The 23,021-nt window shown below is 36.1% G+C and overlaps 1 protein-coding gene across 18 annotated transcripts in view; it reads right to left on the bottom strand.

Annotated features, from left to right (window-relative positions):
• Positions 1-23,021, bottom strand: part of ATOSA (atos homolog A) — an 85,547-nt gene that overhangs the window by 17,861 nt on the left and 44,665 nt on the right. For 9 of the 18 annotated variants that reach the window (XM_070797530.1, XM_070797531.1, XM_019968821.2 and 6 more), the window contains 5 exons: positions 9,052-9,236; positions 7,977-8,179; positions 7,586-7,711; positions 4,954-6,799; positions 2,003-2,122 (listed from right to left, as the gene is read on the bottom strand). In XM_070797530.1, the coding sequence (XP_070653631.1) occupies positions 2,003-2,122; positions 4,954-6,799; positions 7,586-7,711; positions 7,977-8,179; positions 9,052-9,236 (2,480 nt within the window). Of the gene's footprint in view, positions 1-2,002; positions 2,123-4,953; positions 6,800-7,585; positions 7,712-7,976; positions 8,180-9,051; positions 9,237-19,745; positions 19,800-23,021 lie in introns of all 18 variants that reach the window. The other 9 variants (XR_002181619.2, XM_019968815.2, XM_019968816.2 and 6 more) reach the window with 2 other exon arrangements.

The raw sequence follows: 23,021 nt of genomic DNA, 5'->3' as shown, positions 1-23,021 counted from the left end.
AAACAATCTCAATATTTTTGAGAGTTGTACAAGTATACCATGCTATATTTTGGAGTCAGAACTTAATGTGAAATATTCAATCCAAATTCTCATGTCTTCAATTCAGGAACATTTTCTACTTTCATTTCTTCTAATACTGCATTTTCTTTATTCCATCTAGTCTTCCTTTTGGAATTTCTACTAGGCTTATATTGAACATTTCATTTTATCCTCCAGGCCACTTTTATACTGTACCATCTGTCTTTCCTTCTGCACTTTATTCCAGGTGCTTTCTTAACATGTGTCTATCTATTTATTAAATCTCTATTCAGATGATTTCAGTCCACCATTTAATTCATGTATATGGGTATGTGCACATATGTGTACACTTCAATTATATTTTTCATTTCTATTTTCCCAATTCCACATGTGCTCTTATCTCAGTTCCCTGTCTTTATCTTCTTTTATATCCTGGAAAATTTTACAAAGAATTATTTTTAATTCTCTTTCATGCTGCTCTAATAACAAGATTCCTAAATATAAATTCCCTTACTTCTTTCTCCTATTGATTCTTTTAAGGTGCTTTGTAATTTTAATTCCCCTGAGATCATCTTTAGCAGGAGCTATTGTTGAAAATAAATCCTTGGTGCCATGGGTTATAGATGTGGGATAATCTCATGTTTTCTCATATATAGCACACATTTTGAGCCCCCTACCTCGGGGTGATTTAGGCTTAGGTCCAAATTCTTTTGGGGGCTTCTTCTCCCATCTAATCTATACCTTCCTGTTGTACCTTTTAATTAAATAGGTGATTTTTTTCTCCTCCTCTCTCCCATTTCTAGAATGGCAGTCCTCTTCTGTTTCTGGCTTTATGGAGTTTGGTTTTAGGTCTCAGCTATGATCAGTATAGACCTGACTCCTGACCCAGCAGGAACATTAAACCTTAGCACTATATTAGATTTAGATATTCTGGAAAGCCATAATTAATTCACCCCTAGTTAGTATTTGGAAATGTATCTTTCCTGCTCATACACTATATTATGTATTTAGAAGTTGTGTTATATTTTATCCAGTATTTCTGTTTTTAGGAAAGAGGAAGGATCTTGTATCAACTCAGTCCACCATATTGAACAGAATTCGTAGTGGTCTTTACACCAGGATGATGCAAGTATTTTTCCTGACAACTTGGGTATTTTGAAAGCACCTCATAGGTAGGCCAAATATTTGGGATTATTTTATATTGTTTGGAATTCAACTTCTGTAAAACAAATACCTAAGGTCCTAGTTACAATTTAAATCTAGATCTCTTATTCAAGAATTATTTTACATTAGTAGCAAAATAACAGCTTAACTCTAGTTTAACTGAAATGGCAGCACTAGTGACTGTCAAACGCTTACCATATGTCAGGAATGACACTAATCATCCTCCCAACACTAAAGCAGACATTATCACTCCCTTTTTACAGATGAGGAAACTGAGGCTCAGAGAAATAATATTTCTCAACTAATGTCACACAGCTAGAGAATAGTTGGTGTGACTTCAAAACAAGGCTCTTAACCATCACACTCAGATCTATAAATTTATTTGTAAATGTAGAAAGGGGAAACCTCTATATCTCAAAATAAGATGATGAATTGTACAGGTCCTAAGTCAAAGACAGCCACAAATCTGAATCCCAGATGATTCAGCTGGTGGTGTCAACCAGGCTCAGTACTATAACACAAATCTATCTATAAAGAATACATTGACACTTATTTTCCTTACATTTAGTAAGAATTAATATGCTGGATATTAAGAATTTCAGAGAAATTTTATAATCATAACATAATAAATTCATTTTATCCACTTTTCCTTTTTCCATATTAACATTTAGCTATTAAGGATATCAAAAGGTAAAATGATTTCCCACTAAAAATTTATTTTGAAGTATTTAAATTAAAATTTTTTCAATTAAAATTTTGATAAAATTATTTGCAAACATTTTACATAATAAGAGAAAAAAAATAGGAGAAAAACACTTACAGGACTGGAAAGAAGAGGCAATCCAGTTCGAGGATGAAAGGCTCTGGTTGAGGTTCCATCCAAGGAATGAAAATTATGTTTCTGCCAGACACTTGAGTGTCTAAGTGGTATAGTTCTCTGCTAGGAAAATAATTAGATTTTAATAGTAACATTTAAGTTTTTTGTTTTTAGACTTATTCTTATTATGTACTGAGTTATTATATCCTCGGTGGTAAAGTTAATGACCTATAAACCTATCTATACACACATATTCATTATTTGTTGTTAAGTCGCTAAGCCATGTCTGACTCTTTTGCGGCCCCACGAACTATAGCCTGCCAGGCTCCTCTGACCATGGGATTTTCAAGGCAAGAATACTGGAGTGGGTTGCTATTTCCTTCTCTGGGGTATCCTCCCAACCCAGGGACCGAACCTGCATCTCCTGCAGTGGCAGGCAGATTCTTTATCATCTGAGGCACAAGGGAAGACCACATACACACACAATTATATACACTTTCATTAGAAAACAGAGTTTAAGAGTTTTTTCTAAGATGCTGAATGAACTCAAATAAAGAAAGTATGTCTAATGTATGCCTTGTTGTTCAGTTGCCCAGTTGTGTCTGACTCTTTGTGACCCCATGGACTGCAGCATGCCAGGTCAATGTATTTTATACTTAGTCTAACATTAGTAAGCTAATATTAAATTCTTTTATTTGTGAAAAAAACAACTTCTCACAGTTAAAAAAAAAATTAGTACAATATTCTAGAATACAAAACTATGTCAATAGCAAGAGCCCTCCTCAGAAAACATAATTTGGTAGTTAGTGCATGATACAAGAATATAAATGTGAATTTTAAAATATACTTAACACAGTCACAGTACCATGTTTTTGAAGTGATATAAGAAATAGACTAGTTCTTAAGAATTTATGCAAGTTTATACTCAGAAATGGGAGAAGGCAATGGCACGCCACTTCAGTACTCTTGCCTGGAAAATCCCATGGATGGAGGAGCCTTGTAGGCTTCGGTCCATGGGGTCGCTCAGAGTCGGACACGACTGAGCAACTTCCTTTTCACTTTTCACTTTCATGCATTGGAGAAGGAAATGGCAACCCACTCCAGTGTTCTTGCCTGGAGAATCCCAGGGATGGGGGAGCCTGGTGGGCTGCCGTCTATGGGGTCACACAGAGTTGGACACAACTGAAGCGACTTAGCAGCAGCAGCAGCATACTCAGAAATCAAAAATTCATGAAAACACATGAATATAAACCAGAAAGAACTAATGGGTCCTGGCTTTATCATTTCCTAGCTTTATTACTTTGGGCATGTTATATAACCTCTCCAGGCCTAGAGTCTGCATTTGCAAACTTGAATTAGTAACAGCACCTAATCTCACATCGTAGTGAAAGGATTTAGTAAGCCAACATGTATAAAACATTCGTAAGAGTGCCTAGGCACATAGCAAAGGCTGGTATGCTTTTGGGTTGCCATTTCCTTCTCCAATGCATGAAAGTGAAAAGTGAAAGTGAAGTCGCTCAGTCATGTCTGACTCTTAGCAACCCCATGGACTGCAGCCTACCAGGCTCCTCTGTCCATGAGATTTTCCAGGCAAGAGTATTGGAGTGGGGTGCCATTGCCTTCTCCATAGCAAAGGCTATATAATTATATTTAAAGTACTGCTAAGTTGCTTCAGTCATGTCTGACTCTGTGCGACCCCATAGATGGCAACCCACCAGGTTCCCCCGTCCCTGGGATCCTCCAGGCAAGAATACTGGAGTGGGTTGCCATTTCCTTCTCCAATGCATGAAAGTGAAAAGTAAAAGTGAAGTCACTCAGTCGTGTCTGACTCCTAGTGACCCCATGGATGCAGCCTACCAGGCTCCTCTGTCCATGGGATTCGCCAGGCAAGAGTACTGGAAGGGGATGCCATTGCCTTTTTGGATATTTAAAGTAAGAACATGAAAAAAACTAATCGTAGTGGCTTGAAAAATACCATGGTCAAAGTAAGCCTCCCTATAACGTACCAGAAAGGATCATGAAAAGCTAGTATTCTTAAGGTCAGGGTAGGTTTTTGTGACAATTAACATTTTAGTAAATTGGAAACTGAAATTTGATTAAACCCATGTGTTAGAGGAGAGGAAATCTTCTGTTGAAAAACAGCAATTGGAAACATGGCATAATTTTAAGACTCTAATGTCCAACAAGACTAATCTGCCTGATAAAGAAGATGAACCAAGGTCATTCAGATTTGGATCAAGGCAGTTAAGTAGTTTTCCATATAACTGAGATATAAATTTGTAATGCTTTTTAGAGAAACAAAGGAAATTTAAGTCTAATAATAATTTTCTAAAGTTAAAAAGTGGTTTGGTGGACAAATAAAATGGAACTAACTTAAGTATGCCTGATTTATGCAGTAAAGTAAAAGTTTAAAAAATGTTTAAAAATCTACAATTATTACCACAACTATAAGCAAAAGAGATTCATCATTCTTACTTTAAAATTGAGGAGACTGGAAGTTTGAGAAGTGAGTGATTTATTCAGCTTCACTCAAGGACCAAATTTGTCAGGACTGGAATGCAGGTTATTTTGACCACCGATCAGTGATTTCACTAGATATTCCTTAGTTGAGCAGAGGCGTAACACAATGGGCACTCTGCTCATAATGGGCCAGAGTTGCTAACAAATAACACATTTAACTAATAATACAAGTTTCATTTCTGACTCCTTTTTACTCTCCAGCAACTGTTTCCAGTATTGAAATAAACAAAAAAGGACAAGAGGAAGAATTTACCTAGCATTTGCTCTTAAGGGGGTGGTTTATGTATAAGCATGTTAATACTAGTTCTGTAGCCAGATAGTCTGCTCTATAGACAACGGGCACCTTGGGCCTTTATAACAAGATCTTCTGTAAACAAAATTCAAACCATAACAAATATTTGAGGATTATATTTGAAATGTTATATATTACTTACCAACACCTCTTTATTTTTCAGTCGTTCACATGTGGACAAACAGTCTTTTATATTCTTTCTCTGAGAACAGTTTTGAGAGTTTTCATCAATCGGATCTTCTTTCTTATCCTGTTCGTTTCTTAATTGGTCTAGCTTTTTGCATTTGAAACCTTCACTATCTTTAATGAGATAATTTTCTATACTATTAAGTTGAGTGTTTTGTTCACATGGCTTAGGCCTTTTTGGGTCTTTATTTGAGCATTCATTTTCATGTTTACTCAGATATCCAGACATTTCCAACACAGTAACTTTTACTTTCGAGTCATTTTTTTTTGAATTATCACACTGGTGATTGATAAAAGATTCTGGATTATAATTTTCATTTATTATTTTGTCCTTATACTTATTTGTGCAAACCTGTTTGTCAATACTGTTACAATTTGAATACTCTTTATCAATTTCATTGTTAATTTCTTGCTTCTTAAATTGACACTCAGAACATGTGTTTTCTAACCTGATTGTCAAATCGAAGTTATTTTCTTTGCAGTGAGATATATTTGAAGGGGTCGTTAAACCAGTAGCTTTGTTCTGTGTCTGCTGAAACGTACCTTGGATTTCACTAGGATTGTCCTTATACAGATTTCTTCTTATTTGAGGTTGCAAAGAAGGCTTGACTTTACTGTTGCAATTAAAAGAACTAAAATATTTATTAGATATTGAATTTTTCCCTTCACTGATGTCATCTAACAAGGAAAATTTTGTATTAGAAATGGAAACAGAAGTGTCATCCTTGTTTTTCTTCAATAAATTTTTGTCTTCATAGGAACTCCTAAATACTTTAGAAGGAACTGAACTGGAGTCCTGCATATTGAATGATTGCCGGGGCATGTGAGATGCCATTGGATCAATATGCTCCAAGTGTTGAGCAATCCTTGCAATGATATCTTGCCGTTCCTGGAGTAAAGAGCTTATCAACGGATTAGTCTCACCAACAGACTGACGAGAATGAAGACCATTAGAGATGTAAGTGCCATTTCGAGGAGTTTCTGGTTTTACTCGAATCTTCCCTTCACTGGTGTCTTCTGAAGAGGTGAGCTCTGGACTGCCAAAAGAGACAGAGAATGTTTCTTTACATCTTCTTACACTTTCATTTTCTTGTGAAACACGGAAAAGTTTTGAATTAAGTGAACTAGATTCTTGCATATTAAGTGGATGTTCAGAAACATGGGAAGTACTTGGATCACAATGAATCAAATGCTGAGCTATTCTTGCAATAACTTCTTGCCGCTCCTGAATTAAAGAGCCTATTAAAGGATTAGTCTCACCAACTGACTGCCAGGAACTCTGGTGACTAGAGTCACTGGAATCAACCACTGAAAATGATTTTAAAGTTCTCACTGATGTTTCATGTGACTTTTTCTCTCCTATATTACTGAAGCCTAAAATATTGCCTTGAGATGTTCCATAGTCAGATTTACTGCCAATGCCTGGATATAGCTTGACATTTTTGACAGCTGCACTATATTCTGGAGTTGTGCCATTTTTTGCATGTAATATTATGCTTTCAGGTGCCATGGTCCAAGTTTGTTTGCTGCAAACACGCTGTGAACTGTCTGTACTACAGTGATCTGCTTCTGTAGAATTTCGGTGCTGATGGGTTTTAAGTTCGTGTTCTTGAATTCTTTTCTCATAAAGGCCAATATTAGTGTGAATACTACAGGTCAAAACTGGATAATTAGATTGTCTGGGCAAGGACTGAACGCTGACTTTCAAGGCCACATTGTGAGAAACATTGGGAACAGGAAACACATGTTCAATTGGAGTCTGTGAAAAATTCCACTGTAGGTCTACATCAGCAGCACTGATTCTAGAATCACACAGAAAAAAATGGAATCAATGGATTATAAAACATATCATTATTATATATTATTTTTAAAACTTTAAACAGTCATATACTTACCTTTGTTTGCACTAATTACTATTGAGATTTTATTTTAATCTACTTTACCATGCATGTCACTCTAACAAAACCAACAGAAATAAATAGACTATGCCTGCAATACAGACAATCTTCTTTTTAAGAACACTATAGTAGTAAAGCACTAAAGTTAAAAAATAGTGTAATTCAAAATTAGTTGTCAAAACAGAAAAAAGGAACTTTCCATTTGCTACTAAATAAATGAATTCAGTTAATCCTGTTATAATTATATGCTTTCTGTGAGGTGATTTAGACATACTCTCTATCTCATGGCTACCTGCCTAAAGAGACAGTTAAGACAGCTGTTCAGCAGCTTGTGTGTTTACAGTTTTCAAGATCTAAAGATTAAGTAGGTTTACCACTGTGAAAATTCAGCAGCCCAGAAAGTTTTTCCACTTTATTTATAATGGTGGTATCAATTCATTGTTGGTTCTACAAAGTAAGCTTAAAAGTTCTCGGAAAACTACTCTACACCAAATTTAACCCAAGAAGCAAAACTCATATTGAGTCATATCATATCTAAACTTCTCTAACTTGCTTTGAGAAAAACTTGAGTAAATTTTATCCACTTACATTTAGAAATGAAGGAAATAAACTGCTTAAAAGGTCAAATACCATTCAGTAGTTAACCACTTTAGCTGAATATGCATGGTTCTTTTTCTGCCCTAGACATACCTGTAAAGAATATTTCGTGGAGTAGCACCATGAGAAACACTCAGCCAAGCACTTAATTGAGAAAAAAACACAAATGAGCGGACAGCCAACAGGAGAGTTTTCTCTTCAATAAATCGATCACCACTCCTGAGGAAAGTAAAAAAGCATCATCTAAATGTGGGCAAGTACAAAATGACTGAATTTTAGAAAGAAACTGGTAAATATATCACTCAGGATATGTGCTTTCAAGAGTGTGGGAGTACATTTACAAGTGTCACTTGAAGTCACAGAAGTACAAAATAGGTAAATTTTACTACATAGAGGGACTCAAAGACATATTATTAAAGTAATTTATAGAAAGTAATGGAAAATCAAATTTACCAGGGACAACTTCAAACTCAGGTCAACTTACTGTCGAGGAACTGGCTCCAATATCCATCTTTCTAATAATAACGCATCTTGTTTAATAGCAGGATCATTTAGATCAATCCCTTCAGTGGTGGGCCCATCATCACTGTAGCAGCAGTCTGGTAGTAGCATCACTTCCACCATGATTGGAAGGTTATTCTTCCACAACAATGCGACCTCAGACCTAGTTCGTCTGGCTTGGCGACACTTGGAGAAGATGGAGATAAGTAAAATGGCTCAATAGCCCATCCAATTTTATATTTCAATTCAAAAAGTATAACTGTAAAGGAGACATCTGTATGAAAATGAGTCGCCTATTCAAGGGCTTTCCTCAGCCTTGTCTGTCTATTTAGGTTTCCTCATTAAACAATGCATCAGCACTATTAACTCCAGAGTGTGGGGATTAGTAGCTAAAATTACGATGCAAATTTTCTTGTGGTAGGATATCTTTGCTCTATTTTGTGGAAAAATAACTGCCATGCACAATGTCTGACAGGCCTCAAGATGGCCCAGCCTTGTCTCATCTGTCAATGATATCATTAATTATAGATGAAAGATTCAGTCTAAGAGCAAAATATTAAAAGTTCATTTTCATTAAACACTCAAAATAGACAAGATTTTAGAAGTTTAAAATTTTGGACTACACTTAAAAAACTAACTGGCAGAACTATCTTTACAGCAAATTATATGCTACATACCAAAATAAATATTTTTAACAGTATTATACAGAAACATTAATGACAGCAAAAGGCATCCTCCCATTAACATGGGGAAAATAATAATGAACATAAATCTAATAAATAAACAAGAACACAAAGTTGATGAACTAGGGCTGAAACTAAAACTAATGAAATCTAATTCATAGTTAACAAGGATCATCTTAAATCTGATGTGTGTGGACAAAGGTATGAAATTGGCTGCGCACTTACCTGATGATGGAAAAGCTATGTACTATACTTTTTCTTTATGTTGTAACCAATTTTTTACTTAAATGTGAATGTTATAATTGTAATAAAGGTGATGACAGAATTTAATTTATATAAAAGGCAGATAAAATGCATTCAACACACAATTCTCACCTGGGCCAGCTTGTCACTACATTCATGTTTTGTAGTTATTGGGTAACAGGACTGTGCTGGAGGACAATGGAAACTTTCTGTCCGACCTTTAACAGAACATTCAGGTGTTCGTCCTTCTGTTATTAGCAAGGCCAGAGAGACCAAGAACTCCTCTGCATCATACTCAAAATATTCATCCAGAGTATCTAGTATTAAAAGAAAGAAAAGAAAGAAAGATGGGTCCTTGCTTTAAGGTATCCTTGATAAGAATTCATTTTTTAATGTCTACAAAAACTAATACCACAGCCCAAATTCAATTATATCCACTAACAAAGAGTGAAGCTATTTCAAGTCCTAAAAGATGATGTTGTGAAAGCGCTGCACTCAATATGCCAGGAAATTTGGAAAACTCAGCAGTGGCCAGAGGACTGGAAAAGGTCAGTTTTCATCCCAATCCCAACAAAAGGCAATGCCAAAGAATGCTCAAACTACTGCACAATTGCACTCATCTCACACACTAGTAAAGTAATGCTCAAAATTCTCCAAGCCAGGCTTCTACAATACATCAACTGTGAACTTCCAGATGTTCAAGCTGGTTTTAGAAAAGACAGAGGAACCAGAGATCAAATTGCCAACATCCGCTGGATCACAGAAAAAGCAAGAGAGTTCCAGAAAAACATTTATTTCTGCTTTATTGACTATGCCAAAGCCTTTGACTGTGTGGATCACAACAAACTGTGGAAAATTCTTAAAAAGATGGGAATACCAGACCACCTCACCTGCCTCTTGAGAAATGTGTATGCAGGTCAAGAAGCAACAGTTAGAACTGGACGTGGAACAACAGACTGGTTCCAAATAGGAAAAGGAGTACGTCGAGGCTGTATATTGTCACCCTGCTTATTTAACTTCTATGCAGAGTACATCATGAGAAACACTGGGCTGGAAGAAGCACAAGCTGGAATCAAGATTGCCGGGAGAAATATCAATAACCTCAGATATGCAGATGACACCATCCTTATGGCAGAAAGTGAAGAGGAACTAAAAAGCCTCTTGATGAAGATTAAAGAGGAGAGTGAAAAAGCTGGCTTAAAACTCAACATTCGAAAAACGAAGATCATGGCATCTGGTCTCATCATTTCATGGCTAATAGATGGGGAAACAGTGGAAACAGTGAGAGACTTTATTTTCTTGGGCTCCAAAACCTCTGCAGATGGGGACTGCAGCCATGGAATTAAAAGATGCTTGATCCTTGGAAGGAAAGTTATGACCAACCTAGACAGCATATTCAAAAGCAGAGACATTACTTTGCCAACAAAGGTCTGTCTAGTCAAAGCTGTGGTTTTTCCAGTAGTCATGTATGGATGTGAGACTTGGATCATAAAGAAGGCTGAGCATTGAATAATTGATGCTTTTGAACTGTGGTGCTGGAGAAGACTCTTGAGAGTCCCTTGGACTGCAAGGAGATCCAACCAGTCAATTCTAAAGGAAATCAGTCTTGAATATTTATTGGAAGGACTGATGCTGAAGCTGAAACTCCAATACTTTGGCTACCTGATACGAAGAACGTCTCATCAGAAAAGACCTTGATGCTGGGAAAAATCAAAGGCAGGAGGAGAAGGGGATGACAGAGGATGAGTAGGTTTGACAGCATCACCAACTCAATGGACATGAGTTTGAACAAGCTCCAGAGATGGTGCAAGACAGGGAAGCCTCATGTGCTGCAGTCTATGAGGTCGCAGAGTTGGACACAACTGAGCGACTGAACAACAACAAAAAATCCTTTAAGATAATAATATTTTTAGATGTCAAATATAATAGCTTTCATGAAGAAAACTTTGCCAACAGCCAAAAGGTTAAAATGTCTTATTACATAATATATTTTTAGTTAAGATATTTTATTACTATTATTAAATATTAGAAAAAGAGGCAGATCCAAAAGTATGTTTTTCCCTTTCTCTCCTTTTCCCATTCCTTAACTAGTTCCTAGTTCTTATAGCCCTAATTCGGTGATGTGGACATTCATAGCCACAGGGTTCTTCTTTTTCTTTGTTACACAGTAGTAGTAGTTTCAGAGGAAGACATTTCATAATTATCTAACAGGAGATGCAGGCCTGATTGCAATATATGAAATGTGATGTTTTTTGGTTCCTATGAAGTTTCAACAATCTAATCTGCAAAAGTTTCACTTAGTTATATTAATTTTAAATTTCTTACAAGTCCTCCAATTTTAAAAGTACAGTTAGTTTTCAAAACTGTTAACCTGCTATGCAGGTTGGACATGCATGCATGTGTACATGCACACACAAAATTCAACTTATAGTACAGTCTTAAAAATGCTGCTTTCTCTCATCTCTGCCAATTAAGCAGTACATATAGGAGACATACACGCCTGTAATACAGGAGACACAGGAGACGGAGGTTTGATCCCTGGGTCAGGAAGATGTGACGCTAGTGGTAAAGAACCCGCCTGCTGATACAGAAGATATAAGAGACTTGGGTTTGATCCCTGGGTCAGGAAGATCCACTGGAGAATGACATGGCAACACACTCCAGTATTCTTGCCTGTAGAATCCCATGGACAGGGGAGCCTGGTGGACAACAGTTCTTAGGTTCACAAAGAATTTGACATGACTAAAGCAACTTAGCACACAAGTGACTAAGCACATCCCGAAGTAGATGACGAGGGAACGCAAAGTTGTATTGCATATAGCTACTAGTCTCAAACGGTTTGACTCAGAGATGATTTTTAAAACAGTGGAACGTTGAAGCACACAATAAATTCCAAAGAAGTTCAGATAATACTGGTAAAATTTTGCAAAAGAGGCAGATGTTGGGCTGAACCAGGAAAGAGTAAGTACAACTTGAGGGGAGCATTTGTACAAAAAAAGTGTAGAAAAGGTAGGACTGGAGCCTGATTGTGAATGGCCTTGAGGGGGGTATGATGATAAGCATCTATATCTAGCCTCAGGAATGCTTATCAGAAAAAGAAGGAACCTTGAGAGCCAACTTGATTGAGCTTGTAGTTTAAGGCCATTCCGAAAAGTTTCCCTAAAATGAGCATTTACAACATATAAAATTGCAGTCAATACTTGATGATATTGTCAGGTATTGTCAATTCTCACTACTTTCTATACATTAACTTTTTTAATCCTCAGAGCACCTCTAGAAGGTGGGAACTATTACCACCATTTTTATAGATAACCGAAGCATAGAGAGATTAAATAACTGCCCAAGATCACCCTGCTAGGAAGCTGCAAAGTTGATATTTGAACCTACATAAGTCTGGTTCCAGAATCTGAGTCCCTAACTACCCCAAACATGCTTTCTTTTATTGTAGCTACAAATTTTGCTTTTATATACTAATAGATATTTGTAAAAATATAAATATAAATAATATACATTCAACATATATTTTAATAATATATTTTGGAATATTTGTGGTACAGGGTTTGTTTCCAGGAAAAGGACCATAATTTATAATATTGTGCCAACTGGGGATAAAAGAGAGGTCTGAACTTTTATTTTTCCTCTAGGAACCAATTAGGTCATAAGCCAAGGGTCTCCTGTGGTCTCCTGAGATGCAGTGAGTTAAATCATGATGTCCTGCAGAGGGAATCAAAAGACATAAAAAGAAATCCATTCATCCTTTTTTCTCTGATGGTTCTGTGGGTTTTCAAGATTAGCTCAGCTTTGCCATGGGCTGGCAACATGGCATGATTTTAGCTCCTGGAAAATTTCTCTGGGCTCATCCTTTTCCCTCTCTCAAACTGTGGGGTAATCTTGGAGAGCTAAAAATTATGTCAGAACAGTTGCTCCTAAGCTATGAAATGCTGAGTGATTCCAAGATGTCAACTACTCCATGTGAGTACTAAGGATGGTCCACAGCCTAAGTAATGTCTCATATATATGTGATACTATTTTTTAAATTATAATTCATCTTCCAAATGGATAAAGAAGATGTGGTGCATATACACAATGGAATATTACTCAGTCTAAAAAAAAATTAAATAATGCCACTTGTGGCAAAATGAATGGACCTAGAGATTTTGATACTAAGTTAAGTAACTGTCAGACTTTATTTTTTTGGGCTCCAAAATCACTGCAGATGGTGACTGCAGCCGACGCTTACTCCTTGGAAGAAAAGTTATGACCAACCTAGATAGCATATTCAAAAGCAGAGACATTACTTTGCCAACAAAGGTCCGTCTAGTCAAGGCTATGGTTTTTCCAGTGGTCGTGTATGGATGTGAGAGTTGTACTGTGAAGAAAGCTGAGTGCTGAAGAATTGATGCTTTTGAACTGTGGTGTTGGAGAAGACTCTTGAGAGTCCCTTGGGCTGCAAGGAGATCCAACCAGTCCATTCTAAAGGAGATCAGCCCTGGGTGTTCTTTGGAAGGAATGACTCTAAAGCTGAAACTCCAGTACTTTGGCCACCTCATGCAAAGAGCTGACTCATTGGAAAAGACTCTGCTGCTAGGAGGAATTGGGGGCAGGAGGAGAAGGGGACGACAGAGGATGAGATAGCTGGATGGCATCACCGACTCGATGGACATGAGTCTGAATGAACTCCAGGAGTTGGTGATGGACAGGGAGGCCTGGAGTGCTGCGATTCATGGGGTCGCAAAGAGTCGGACACGACTGAGTGACTGAACTGAACTGAACTGAAGTAAGTCAGATAGAGAAAGGCAAATATCATATGACATCACTTATATATGAAATCCAAAAAAATAATACAAATGAACTTATTTACAAAACAGAAACAGACTCAAAGACTTAGAGAATGATTTATGGTTTCCAAGGAGGAAGGTGGGGGGGAGAGGCACAGATTGGGAGTTTTGGATTAACATGCATACACTGCTGTATTTAAAATAGATAATCAGTAAGGACCTACTATAAGACAAACAACAACAACAAAAAACAAGCCTAGTAGGATATGACTTACTCACATACTAGAATTATTAAGTTTAAAGTTATAAAAACCAAACTGCTAGAAAAAAGCATTTTTGAATAATTTAATATTTGACTGAAATTGGTTGTTTTGGTCATTACCTCCTCAAATAGCAAACTAAAAATACTCCAAACCATGACTGGAATCTGCAACCCTTTGGAAGGCTTACTGAATTTAGCCAGGGTATAAAATATCTATATGAAAAATGCCAAACAAAGATTAGAGATGACAGTAGTTACCTATTAGTTATCTATGTAACTATTACAAAAAATACTGCAGGGAATAATATGGACTAACAATGGTATCATGAAACACATAAAATACTAGCTAAATGCATGTGACAACATGATGACAGCCTTTAGCAACTTGTCAGTAAAAACTTATGGGTATCTGAATTTTAACAAATGATAATACTAAACAATAGTCATTAGAAAAGTTGCATTATTAAAATTTTAATAATTTCAATTTCTAAAACCTCTGCCATACAATAGAGTTTACTGTAGTAAAGAATATGACTAATGAACTGGGAAATTTTATGACATATTAAAGAAAATTCATTAGATATGAATTGCTACCTTAAGGACGTAGATTATCCCAGAATAAGGTATAATTTTGGGGGTCTCTGTAAACAATTTACTTTTATAAAAACAAAACGTTTCAAATGTAGACAAACATGGGCTGCAAAGGCTTACCGACTAGCCTTTTTTTTTTTTAAAGAGATAAATTGATTTAAAACATAACTTTGAACAGAAAGGTTGTTATAAATTTTCACAGGCTATCAATGACAGATCATTAGAGAATAGAAGTCAATCAATTAAAACATAGTTCTCGAATCCCTCTCCCCCGAAGACCTCAGTGAGGATACTGCTTACACCACAGCCTGACTAGAAGCTGTGACCAGACTGGCTCCCTTTTAGTGGCGCTCTCTTCTAGTTCTGGAGTTCAGCCATCTTAAAGTTCTTCATCTGTTCTCTCCAACAAAGAAAATAATTTTCCCATTGGGAAAATCTTAAACAATCAGAATGATCCACAGGTGAAACAGGCTAACCTGGGAAATAAACTCTTCATCACTAAGGATGCTCACCAACAGACGGATAAATAATTGCCCAGGTGTAGCTGAAGGGATTTAGCTGTCAAGTGGTAGCTGAATTAGACATCCATTGGTTCTTTCAACCTTGAGTGTCTATGAATCTCTACTCTTAAGTACTTCATAAAAAGCCCAGGGGACAGGCCAGAACCACCATTTCCTTCTTGGGAGGATCTAACTGGAGTCCCTCTGAACCAGAACTTATCATAAACACTTAATGGTGGTATCTGAATCCTTGATTTAAGAGAAATCTAGAATACTTCAAGGCTCTGTCCAAAGGAAATGGAAGAAGAATGTCCTTCCTATCACTGGGCTGCTGTCTATGCTGTTAAGTTTACTTCTAAAGTCTGCCAAGGTAGTAGATTTCACACCCCTCCTATATGGAATAATATGAAGCATGAGAACACCTGGGGGACTGCTAAAAAGAAAGTTTCTCTAAAAATCACGTCCTTTCAAACGTATAGTGAACAATCTGGTAATATGAATAAAGATTCTCCCATGAATTTATTCCAAAGAAATAACAGAACAAGTAACAGAATTGAATGTCGAAGGGTATTTATTAAAGTGTTTATATCAGTCAAAAAATGTAATCAATCTAAATGTCCAAAAAACGGCCCTGGTTAAAAAGGCACTGTGGTAAAGTTTTACCTAAAATAATGATATAGACCTACTTTTGACAAAAAAAGATTATCCACAACATAAGTGAAAACACAACTCTCAAAAGAAAGAATGTTATGATCATGTCTTTGTGGGATTACATATGCACACATGTGTAGATTCCTATAAAGCAAACACACAAACTAAATTTTAAATAAATTTCTAGTCTCTGATTGGCATTAGACAAAAGATAAAACCTATTAGCTGAAAATAATATGCAAATAAAAGAATTACATAGTGTCATATACATTAATTAATTAGTTATTGTTTTGTAAAACCCCTGCTAAGTAAATCACATTAATAGTGTGGTTACTTAGTAGAGGAATTTGTAACAACAGACATAGATAATGGCATACTAGTTCTGGTGTTGAAATTAGAACTTAGAAGTTTCAAATACTTTTCTGCTTTGTTTTCTTTCTTTTTTTCTCTTTAAAAGCAATCTTTTAAAAATAATTAGGTAAGAACTAGTACCTTATATTGATAATATGAAAAACATATGGATGAATCTGAGAAAGGGTGTTAAGATTTAGGAGAAGAGGTTATGCTTAGAGAATTGGGCTCAGTTGATATAGCCAGTATGTAGGTATGAAGATGGTGTTAACTGCAATACTATAATTGCAAAAACTGAGAGGAATTATGTGAATGCTTTATACTGACTGTTGAGGGATGGCTTTTCTCAGCAGATAACATTTAAGCCAAGGTCAGAACAAGGAAAAAACCATTAAAAAACTGGGAGAAAGAGCACTCTGAGCAAAGGGTCTAAGGTAGGAATGAAGCAATAATGTCCCAGGAACTAAAAGAAGGTGAGTAAGGATGGAATGGCAGTAGCAGAGAGGAAAAGTGGTAAGAATTATAGTTCAGAATGGTGATCAGGGCAGAGCAAGTTTGATGCATGAAGTAGGGCACTCAAAGCCAGTGCTCTAGGACAACCCAGAGGGATGGGGTGGGGAGAGAGGTGGGAGGGAGGTTCAGGATGGGGGACACATGTACACCAGTGGCTGATTCATGTCGATGTATGGCAAAAACCATCACAATAATGTAAAGTAATTATCCTCCAATTAAAAAAAAAAGAATGGTGGTCAGCGACTACATCATACAGGATTTTGAAGCTAGGGAAAGGAAATTAGATTTTATCCTAAACATAGTGGGAAGTTGTTGGATGGTTTTAACTAGAGAAATGACATGATCTGATTTACATTTTAAAATGATCGCCCTGACAGATATGTTAATAACAAAATAAGGGAAAAAGAATCAGAGTAGGTATACTAGTTAGGAGGTTGGTTTTTTCCCAGGGTTAGAGATAGTTTTGGGAAACACTGGCACTTAGACAGCATTTAGAGTGAAGAGTCACCCAGAAGCACATAGTGAGAATTCATGACAAAGGCCTGAGACACTCGAACAAGTAGAGATCTGGTGGAAGATGATGAACAAGCAAAAGGAGCTGGTATATGTCAAGTATGGTATAATGGAAGTTCCAGGAAAAAAAAAATGTTTCATGGAGGGTGTGGTCAACTGTCTCAAACAGTAGTGAGGTCTAATAAAACATAAACAAAGAAATGACCACTGGATTTGACATTAAGGAAGTCATTGGTGACTTGGACAACAGTGATCTCAAGAGATGGTGATGATGGAAGATTAGATAGATGTGGCATATATTGTCAATTATTCTGAAGGGTACAGATGATAAACACAAAAGCCTACTTTCTTAGTCCTCACTTAACACAGTGACGACTCATGTATCACAATATAAGTACTACACATGTAGAATCCTTTCTCATACAAAATTGTCTCCAAATGCCAAAAGAGAATAAAAGAAGTTCCCTTCTAAGTCTTGGATACAGGGGCAGGAGATTCTCCCTCTTCAGGGCCTAAAATCCAGTAACTGAATTTTACTAATTTGTTCTTCAAATGTCTCTTGAAATTAAACCTTCCTTTTTAACCAACCTCAAAACAGTTACCAAGTTAGATTCTTATTATTTACACCAATCTCCTAGTTATGGTCTAGGACTCCAGGCCCTTATTTGTCTTGCACACTGATGCAGATTAATCTTCCTGAAAAGCCATTCCACCACATTCCTCTCAGCTCAACATTTTTCTGTTTGTTTTTTGTTTGTTTTACTGGCTCCTTAACTGTCTATTAAACCCAGTATAAATGCTTAAGCCTGACACTAGGGCCTGGGCCACCATACAGAGCCAGCTACTCTGGTTGTGCACTGCCAGATTCTGATAAGAACACTGCCTCCAGAAGTTATAAACTGAGGTGAGTCCGCTTAAGGCTCCAGCTCTGGTTCTTAATCTCTTCTTTTACTGCTACCTACGTGTAACCCTGTTCTATCCAAACTACTGTCTATACCAAGCTCTACTCATTTCTCACCTTGTACTACCACCTTTTCTCTTTTACCTATTAAATATGCCTCAAGTTTTCTGAAGAACTTTCCTGACCATTTTTCCTACAAGAGTCCTTTCCTAACTCATTTCCACACTGATCTTTCACTTACTTGGTACTCTTCCCCAGAACTTATGTAAGCCATTACGCCATGAATGGTTACTTCAGGGTACTGGCACACAATCCTAAGGTCATAAATTTCACCTCCACCTGTGTATATTTCACTCTGTTCCATATACAGTCTGTACTGCTAACTTGAGCCAACCTTCTCCCAAACTGCAAGTACTTCCAGAGTTATAGTAACCCATCTATTTCCTTATAAAAATATACTTAATATTCTGTTGATGTTAATTTCCTAATGAATGAGGTTCTAAGTACTCTGAAATATTCTTGGTTTCTCATTTACATGCTCCAATCTCATAGGTATGTGTTGAGTGTTTCTGTTTTAAGTTAGAATTGTAAAAGATCTTAGAAATTATGTAGCTAATCTACCTTACTTTCAAATGAACAAAGGTAAAAAGACATTAACTTCCTTTTTATCAAACTTGTATGTATACCGCTGCACACCAGGATCTAGGTTTTTTCATTCCTAGTGCAATTTGATTTATACACTATGAGAAATCTTTAAGAAGAAAATAAAGGAGAAAGTTAACTTTAATGACAAGTGCAAAAAAGAGAGGCTGTGGCTATAAATGAAAGCAACTTTATATGTACAGTATTATTTTATTAATACTAGTGACATAAATATTTTCACTAGAAGAAGAGTACCTTCAAATACAAAAATATGCTTTGTTTTTGTTAGCCAAGAACAAAGCTTAAACTGATCCTCAGCATTCTATTCTGAAAAAGGCAAGTGATCTGTAAACAAACTTATCACAGACTGACTTTTAAAAACAACTTTCTAGACTTGTGTATAGTTTGCTTAAATTCAACCAAATATTTCTGCTGTACATATACATTATACAGCAACCACCAAAATTCAAGATTATGATTAAGGCAATTAACATTCTGAGGTTCTATCAGAAAAACAAAGTCATGTGTATGTGTAGCACAAAGTAATAGTTAAGAACATGAACTCTTAGATCAGGCAAACAGTTCTGCTACTTGCTGGTTGGTTTTGCACAGGTTATACCTCTTGTACCTCTCTTTGTCTTAGCTTTTAAAAAATCTATTAGATGGCAATAATAACACTATTGACCTTCAGAGGGTAGTTAAAAGACCTGCATTGCTATTTGTAAAATATTCTGAATATTGCCTGGTACACAGAGTGCACCATATGGCTTCTTAAACTTAAGATAAAAATAAATGCAATGACGTGGGTCTTTCTCTCACTTTACAGATGATAAAACTAAATTTGTAAAATCATTTGCCAAGGTCACAAACATTATCAGTTGAGAACCATCTCTAAGAGCTCACTTTATACTACCAATAGTTTCTAATAATTCTCAATTATGAAAGTGCATTCTTATTTTTCACTTCACACAAAATATGACTCATTTTTAGAGTAGAAGTTACCCTACCTACTCAGGGCACAGATTCTAGAAAGCCCCTCAGACAGACATATCTTCAAGGATTCCTGGTATTAAAAGAATTTTCAATGTTTCAATGTTCTGTTTTGTGCATTCAAAACCACTTACAGTTAATTACAACCAAGCTTGGTCCCTTTATCATCAAAGAAAAATGAGCAGCTTCTGTGGGCAAGACAACAGGGGATAAGTTAAAAAGTAGGGCAGGAGTGGAGAGGGGAGAGTCTTGGCTTTTGTATATAATTCAGTTTAAAAACTCAAAGGAACATTGTGAATTTTAATTAATCTACAGATGAAGAAATTAGACTTCATAGAAGTGACAGTTCAGACACATAGAGCAATATAATGGTAAACTAACGCCTTAAACTAAGATCTCCTATGCATATAAAACATTAAAAATTTGAGGACTTATTTCCAAGTTTTATCTAGTATGCCTACCTAAACTCTACTCCCCAGTTAGTCCAAATCCAATTCTAGCTCAGGAAAGAATAATGAACAGAGAGTCAGCCTCATGTATTTGTTAGTATCAAGGTCATTCTTACTGCTCATTCTGTACTGGTTATCCAGCCTCTGAACATTGATTCTAGTCCTTATTGTAAAACATCTTGATGTCTAATTCCCAATCTGTTTCCCTTTGAATCCTCACTGAACTTCCCTGTTTACATGGTTACTCTGCTGCAATCCTAACAGAATTTTCTTTGTTTCTTTGCTCATGCACTGAGACATGAGGATTGTGTCCTCAATATCTATTATATCTATAAGGATTCCTATATGCAATGGCTACCCAAACTAAACCTGGTATTTGGAAAGCTGCAAAAGAAGAGTTGTAAATGAGTTGGAAAACCAAAACCAGAAGATAAGCAGGGGTTAAAAGCCTTAACTAAGGAGTACACTGTTACAAACTGTGTATTTTCCAATGGAGAAGTTGAAAATCTGCCAATTTTTTTCTAGTGCCTGATTGCAGTGAAATTTCAACTCAGATGGGAAGTAGACGCAAAGGGAAATTCTCTCATAAGCTTCAGGTGTTCCTACTGCTCTAATGGCTATTTGTCTCTAATTAGATCATAAAATCCAGGCATGCAGGAACCAGGTCTAACACAGCCATCATTCTATTACCAGTGTCTAGAACAGTGGGCTTCCCTGATAGCTCAGTTGGTAAAGAATCCATCTGCAATGCAGGAGACCCTGGTTTGATTCCTGGGTCAGGAAGATCCCCTGGAGAAGGGGTAGGCTACCCACTCCAGTATTCTTGGGCTTCCCTTGTGGCTCAGCTGGTAAAGAATCCACCTGCAATGTGCGAGACCTCGGTTCGATCCCTGGGTTCAGAAGATCCCTGGAGTAAGGGAAAAGCTACCCATTCCAGTATTCTGGCCTAGAGAATTCCATGGACTGTATAGTCCATGGGATCACAAAGGGTCAGACACGACTGAGCGAATTTCACTTTCAGGACAGTGCCTGGTATATAGAAGATGCTCAATGAATATATAAGCATAATGAAAAATGATTAAGCATATTTAACTAATAAGATCTCAGGTGTAGATCAAAGACTACACACTGAAGTATGCCCAAGTTTGATTAAAGTAGATTAAACTGAAGAATTCAGGTTTTATAGGACAAATGAGCTCAGATTATTAGCTCTGTAACAAACGGCAGACTGAAGGTGTCAAAACATCAGGCAATGCACAAGAAGCTCTTTTAACTTTTATTTGACTATGCTTTTTAAAAGACAGAATTTAACTTATTGACACAGACATTTCAGCAAAGAGTTGTTAAAACACACTCACATACCCAACCAAAATGATTATTTCAAGTATGTTCCTGGGACCCAATCATCAGTATCTCAAGAGAATTTATTTCCTAAATTCCAACTTGACAGCCATTTCTGCCATTTGATAGTGTATTCTCTAAAATGCTGACAGCAGGTAATTTTGAGGGTCTGATCTTACACATATCTCACACAGAACCTCACAGAAACCAAAGGAAAAAGCCTTGGTTAATTCTCTAATCACTAATTCTCAATTGTTAACAATCAGTAGAACTAACCAATGGAAACGCACTAAAGAAAAGCAGACTTAGTGATTTGTTAAGTGACAATTTGGACTTTCAATTATTTTCAATGCTCTAAAATGTTTCTTAAATTTTTCTAAAGCTGTTCATGTTTGTAGACATTCTATCAGGCTCACAACTGGTGTTGTGCAATTTTCATATATACGTGTGTGTATAACATACACACAAAATTTTAATTATTGTGAACAAAATCAATATAAGATATTCATTCCATCATTCTTAAGATATTTTAAGGTTAATAGTATTTTCTAAAGCACTATGAACTTCTTGATACAAGGATCTAAAAGTTAAAAGTCAAATAGTTCTAGTTCTAAAACTAAAGAACATAAGAGAATTCTGGAAGTATACAAGGTGCTCCTTTGATGTGAGGTATGACAAGACTATTTACTCAGAACTCAGCCCATGCTAAGTTCCTCTGTTCCCTAAGTTATTTACAGTCAAATAATAAGTACTATCTCTTTTCCCACCTTTGCAAATATCACATTATATAAAATAGCAACTACCTACAAATCTGAATTTGTTTACCATAACTATTAAATGAACTACAGTAATAAAAAAATACAATGCTGTGTAGTTTCCAAAACACTATCATAGGCTACAGTAAAACTTAAAAAAAGCATATGTCATTTAAACTGCTCAGATGATTATATTATAGATTAAAAGTTTGCATAACAAAGAAATAAAGCATTTATGATTAGTATTTACACATCTTTCATCAAAATAATTTCTAACTAAAAGTGCTCTAAAGGTATAACACAAAAGAAACTACTCTTTATACTAGTAAAGCAATTGCTGAGTTCATTAAAAAAAAAAAAGAAATCTCAATCTAATTATGCAACTACTTATTATTGAATTTTTACCCAGTTGTTAACAAATAGATATTTTCTAGGCACAGAAGAGTAAAAAGAGTTCATCAGAAGCCAAGGAAGGTAAAGCTTGTACTTCACACAATTCTGCAAGGCGACTCTCTTCCCAGAGGACTATAATTGTCTGTTGCAACAAACATCATTTCTTTTACAATCTGAATTCTCAACTACACAAAACCTCTATATATGAGTGCCATCCACATTCCCCTTCTGGCTCCTTACAAATTCAGCCACAGTAATTCCTGTGGAGATAAGGGAATTCTTATAGAAAATAATCAGAAAAGAACAGAAGGATAAGTAACTAAGAATTGTGATCAAAATAAAGAGGAAAAAAAGGGGAGGAAAAGGGACAGGAATAGAGAATAGACAAAGAGGAAAGAACAAATAGGAAAATAAGAAGGGGGAAATATAAAAGGAAAAATAAACTGAATAAGAGTAGAACTATTTATTATTT

The sequence above is a fragment of the Bos indicus genome, chromosome 10 (genome assembly GCF_029378745.1).
Source record: "Bos indicus isolate NIAB-ARS_2022 breed Sahiwal x Tharparkar chromosome 10, NIAB-ARS_B.indTharparkar_mat_pri_1.0, whole genome shotgun sequence".
NCBI lineage: Eukaryota > Metazoa > Chordata > Mammalia > Artiodactyla > Bovidae > Bos > Bos indicus.
This window is presented reverse-complemented; position numbering and strand designations above follow the sequence as displayed.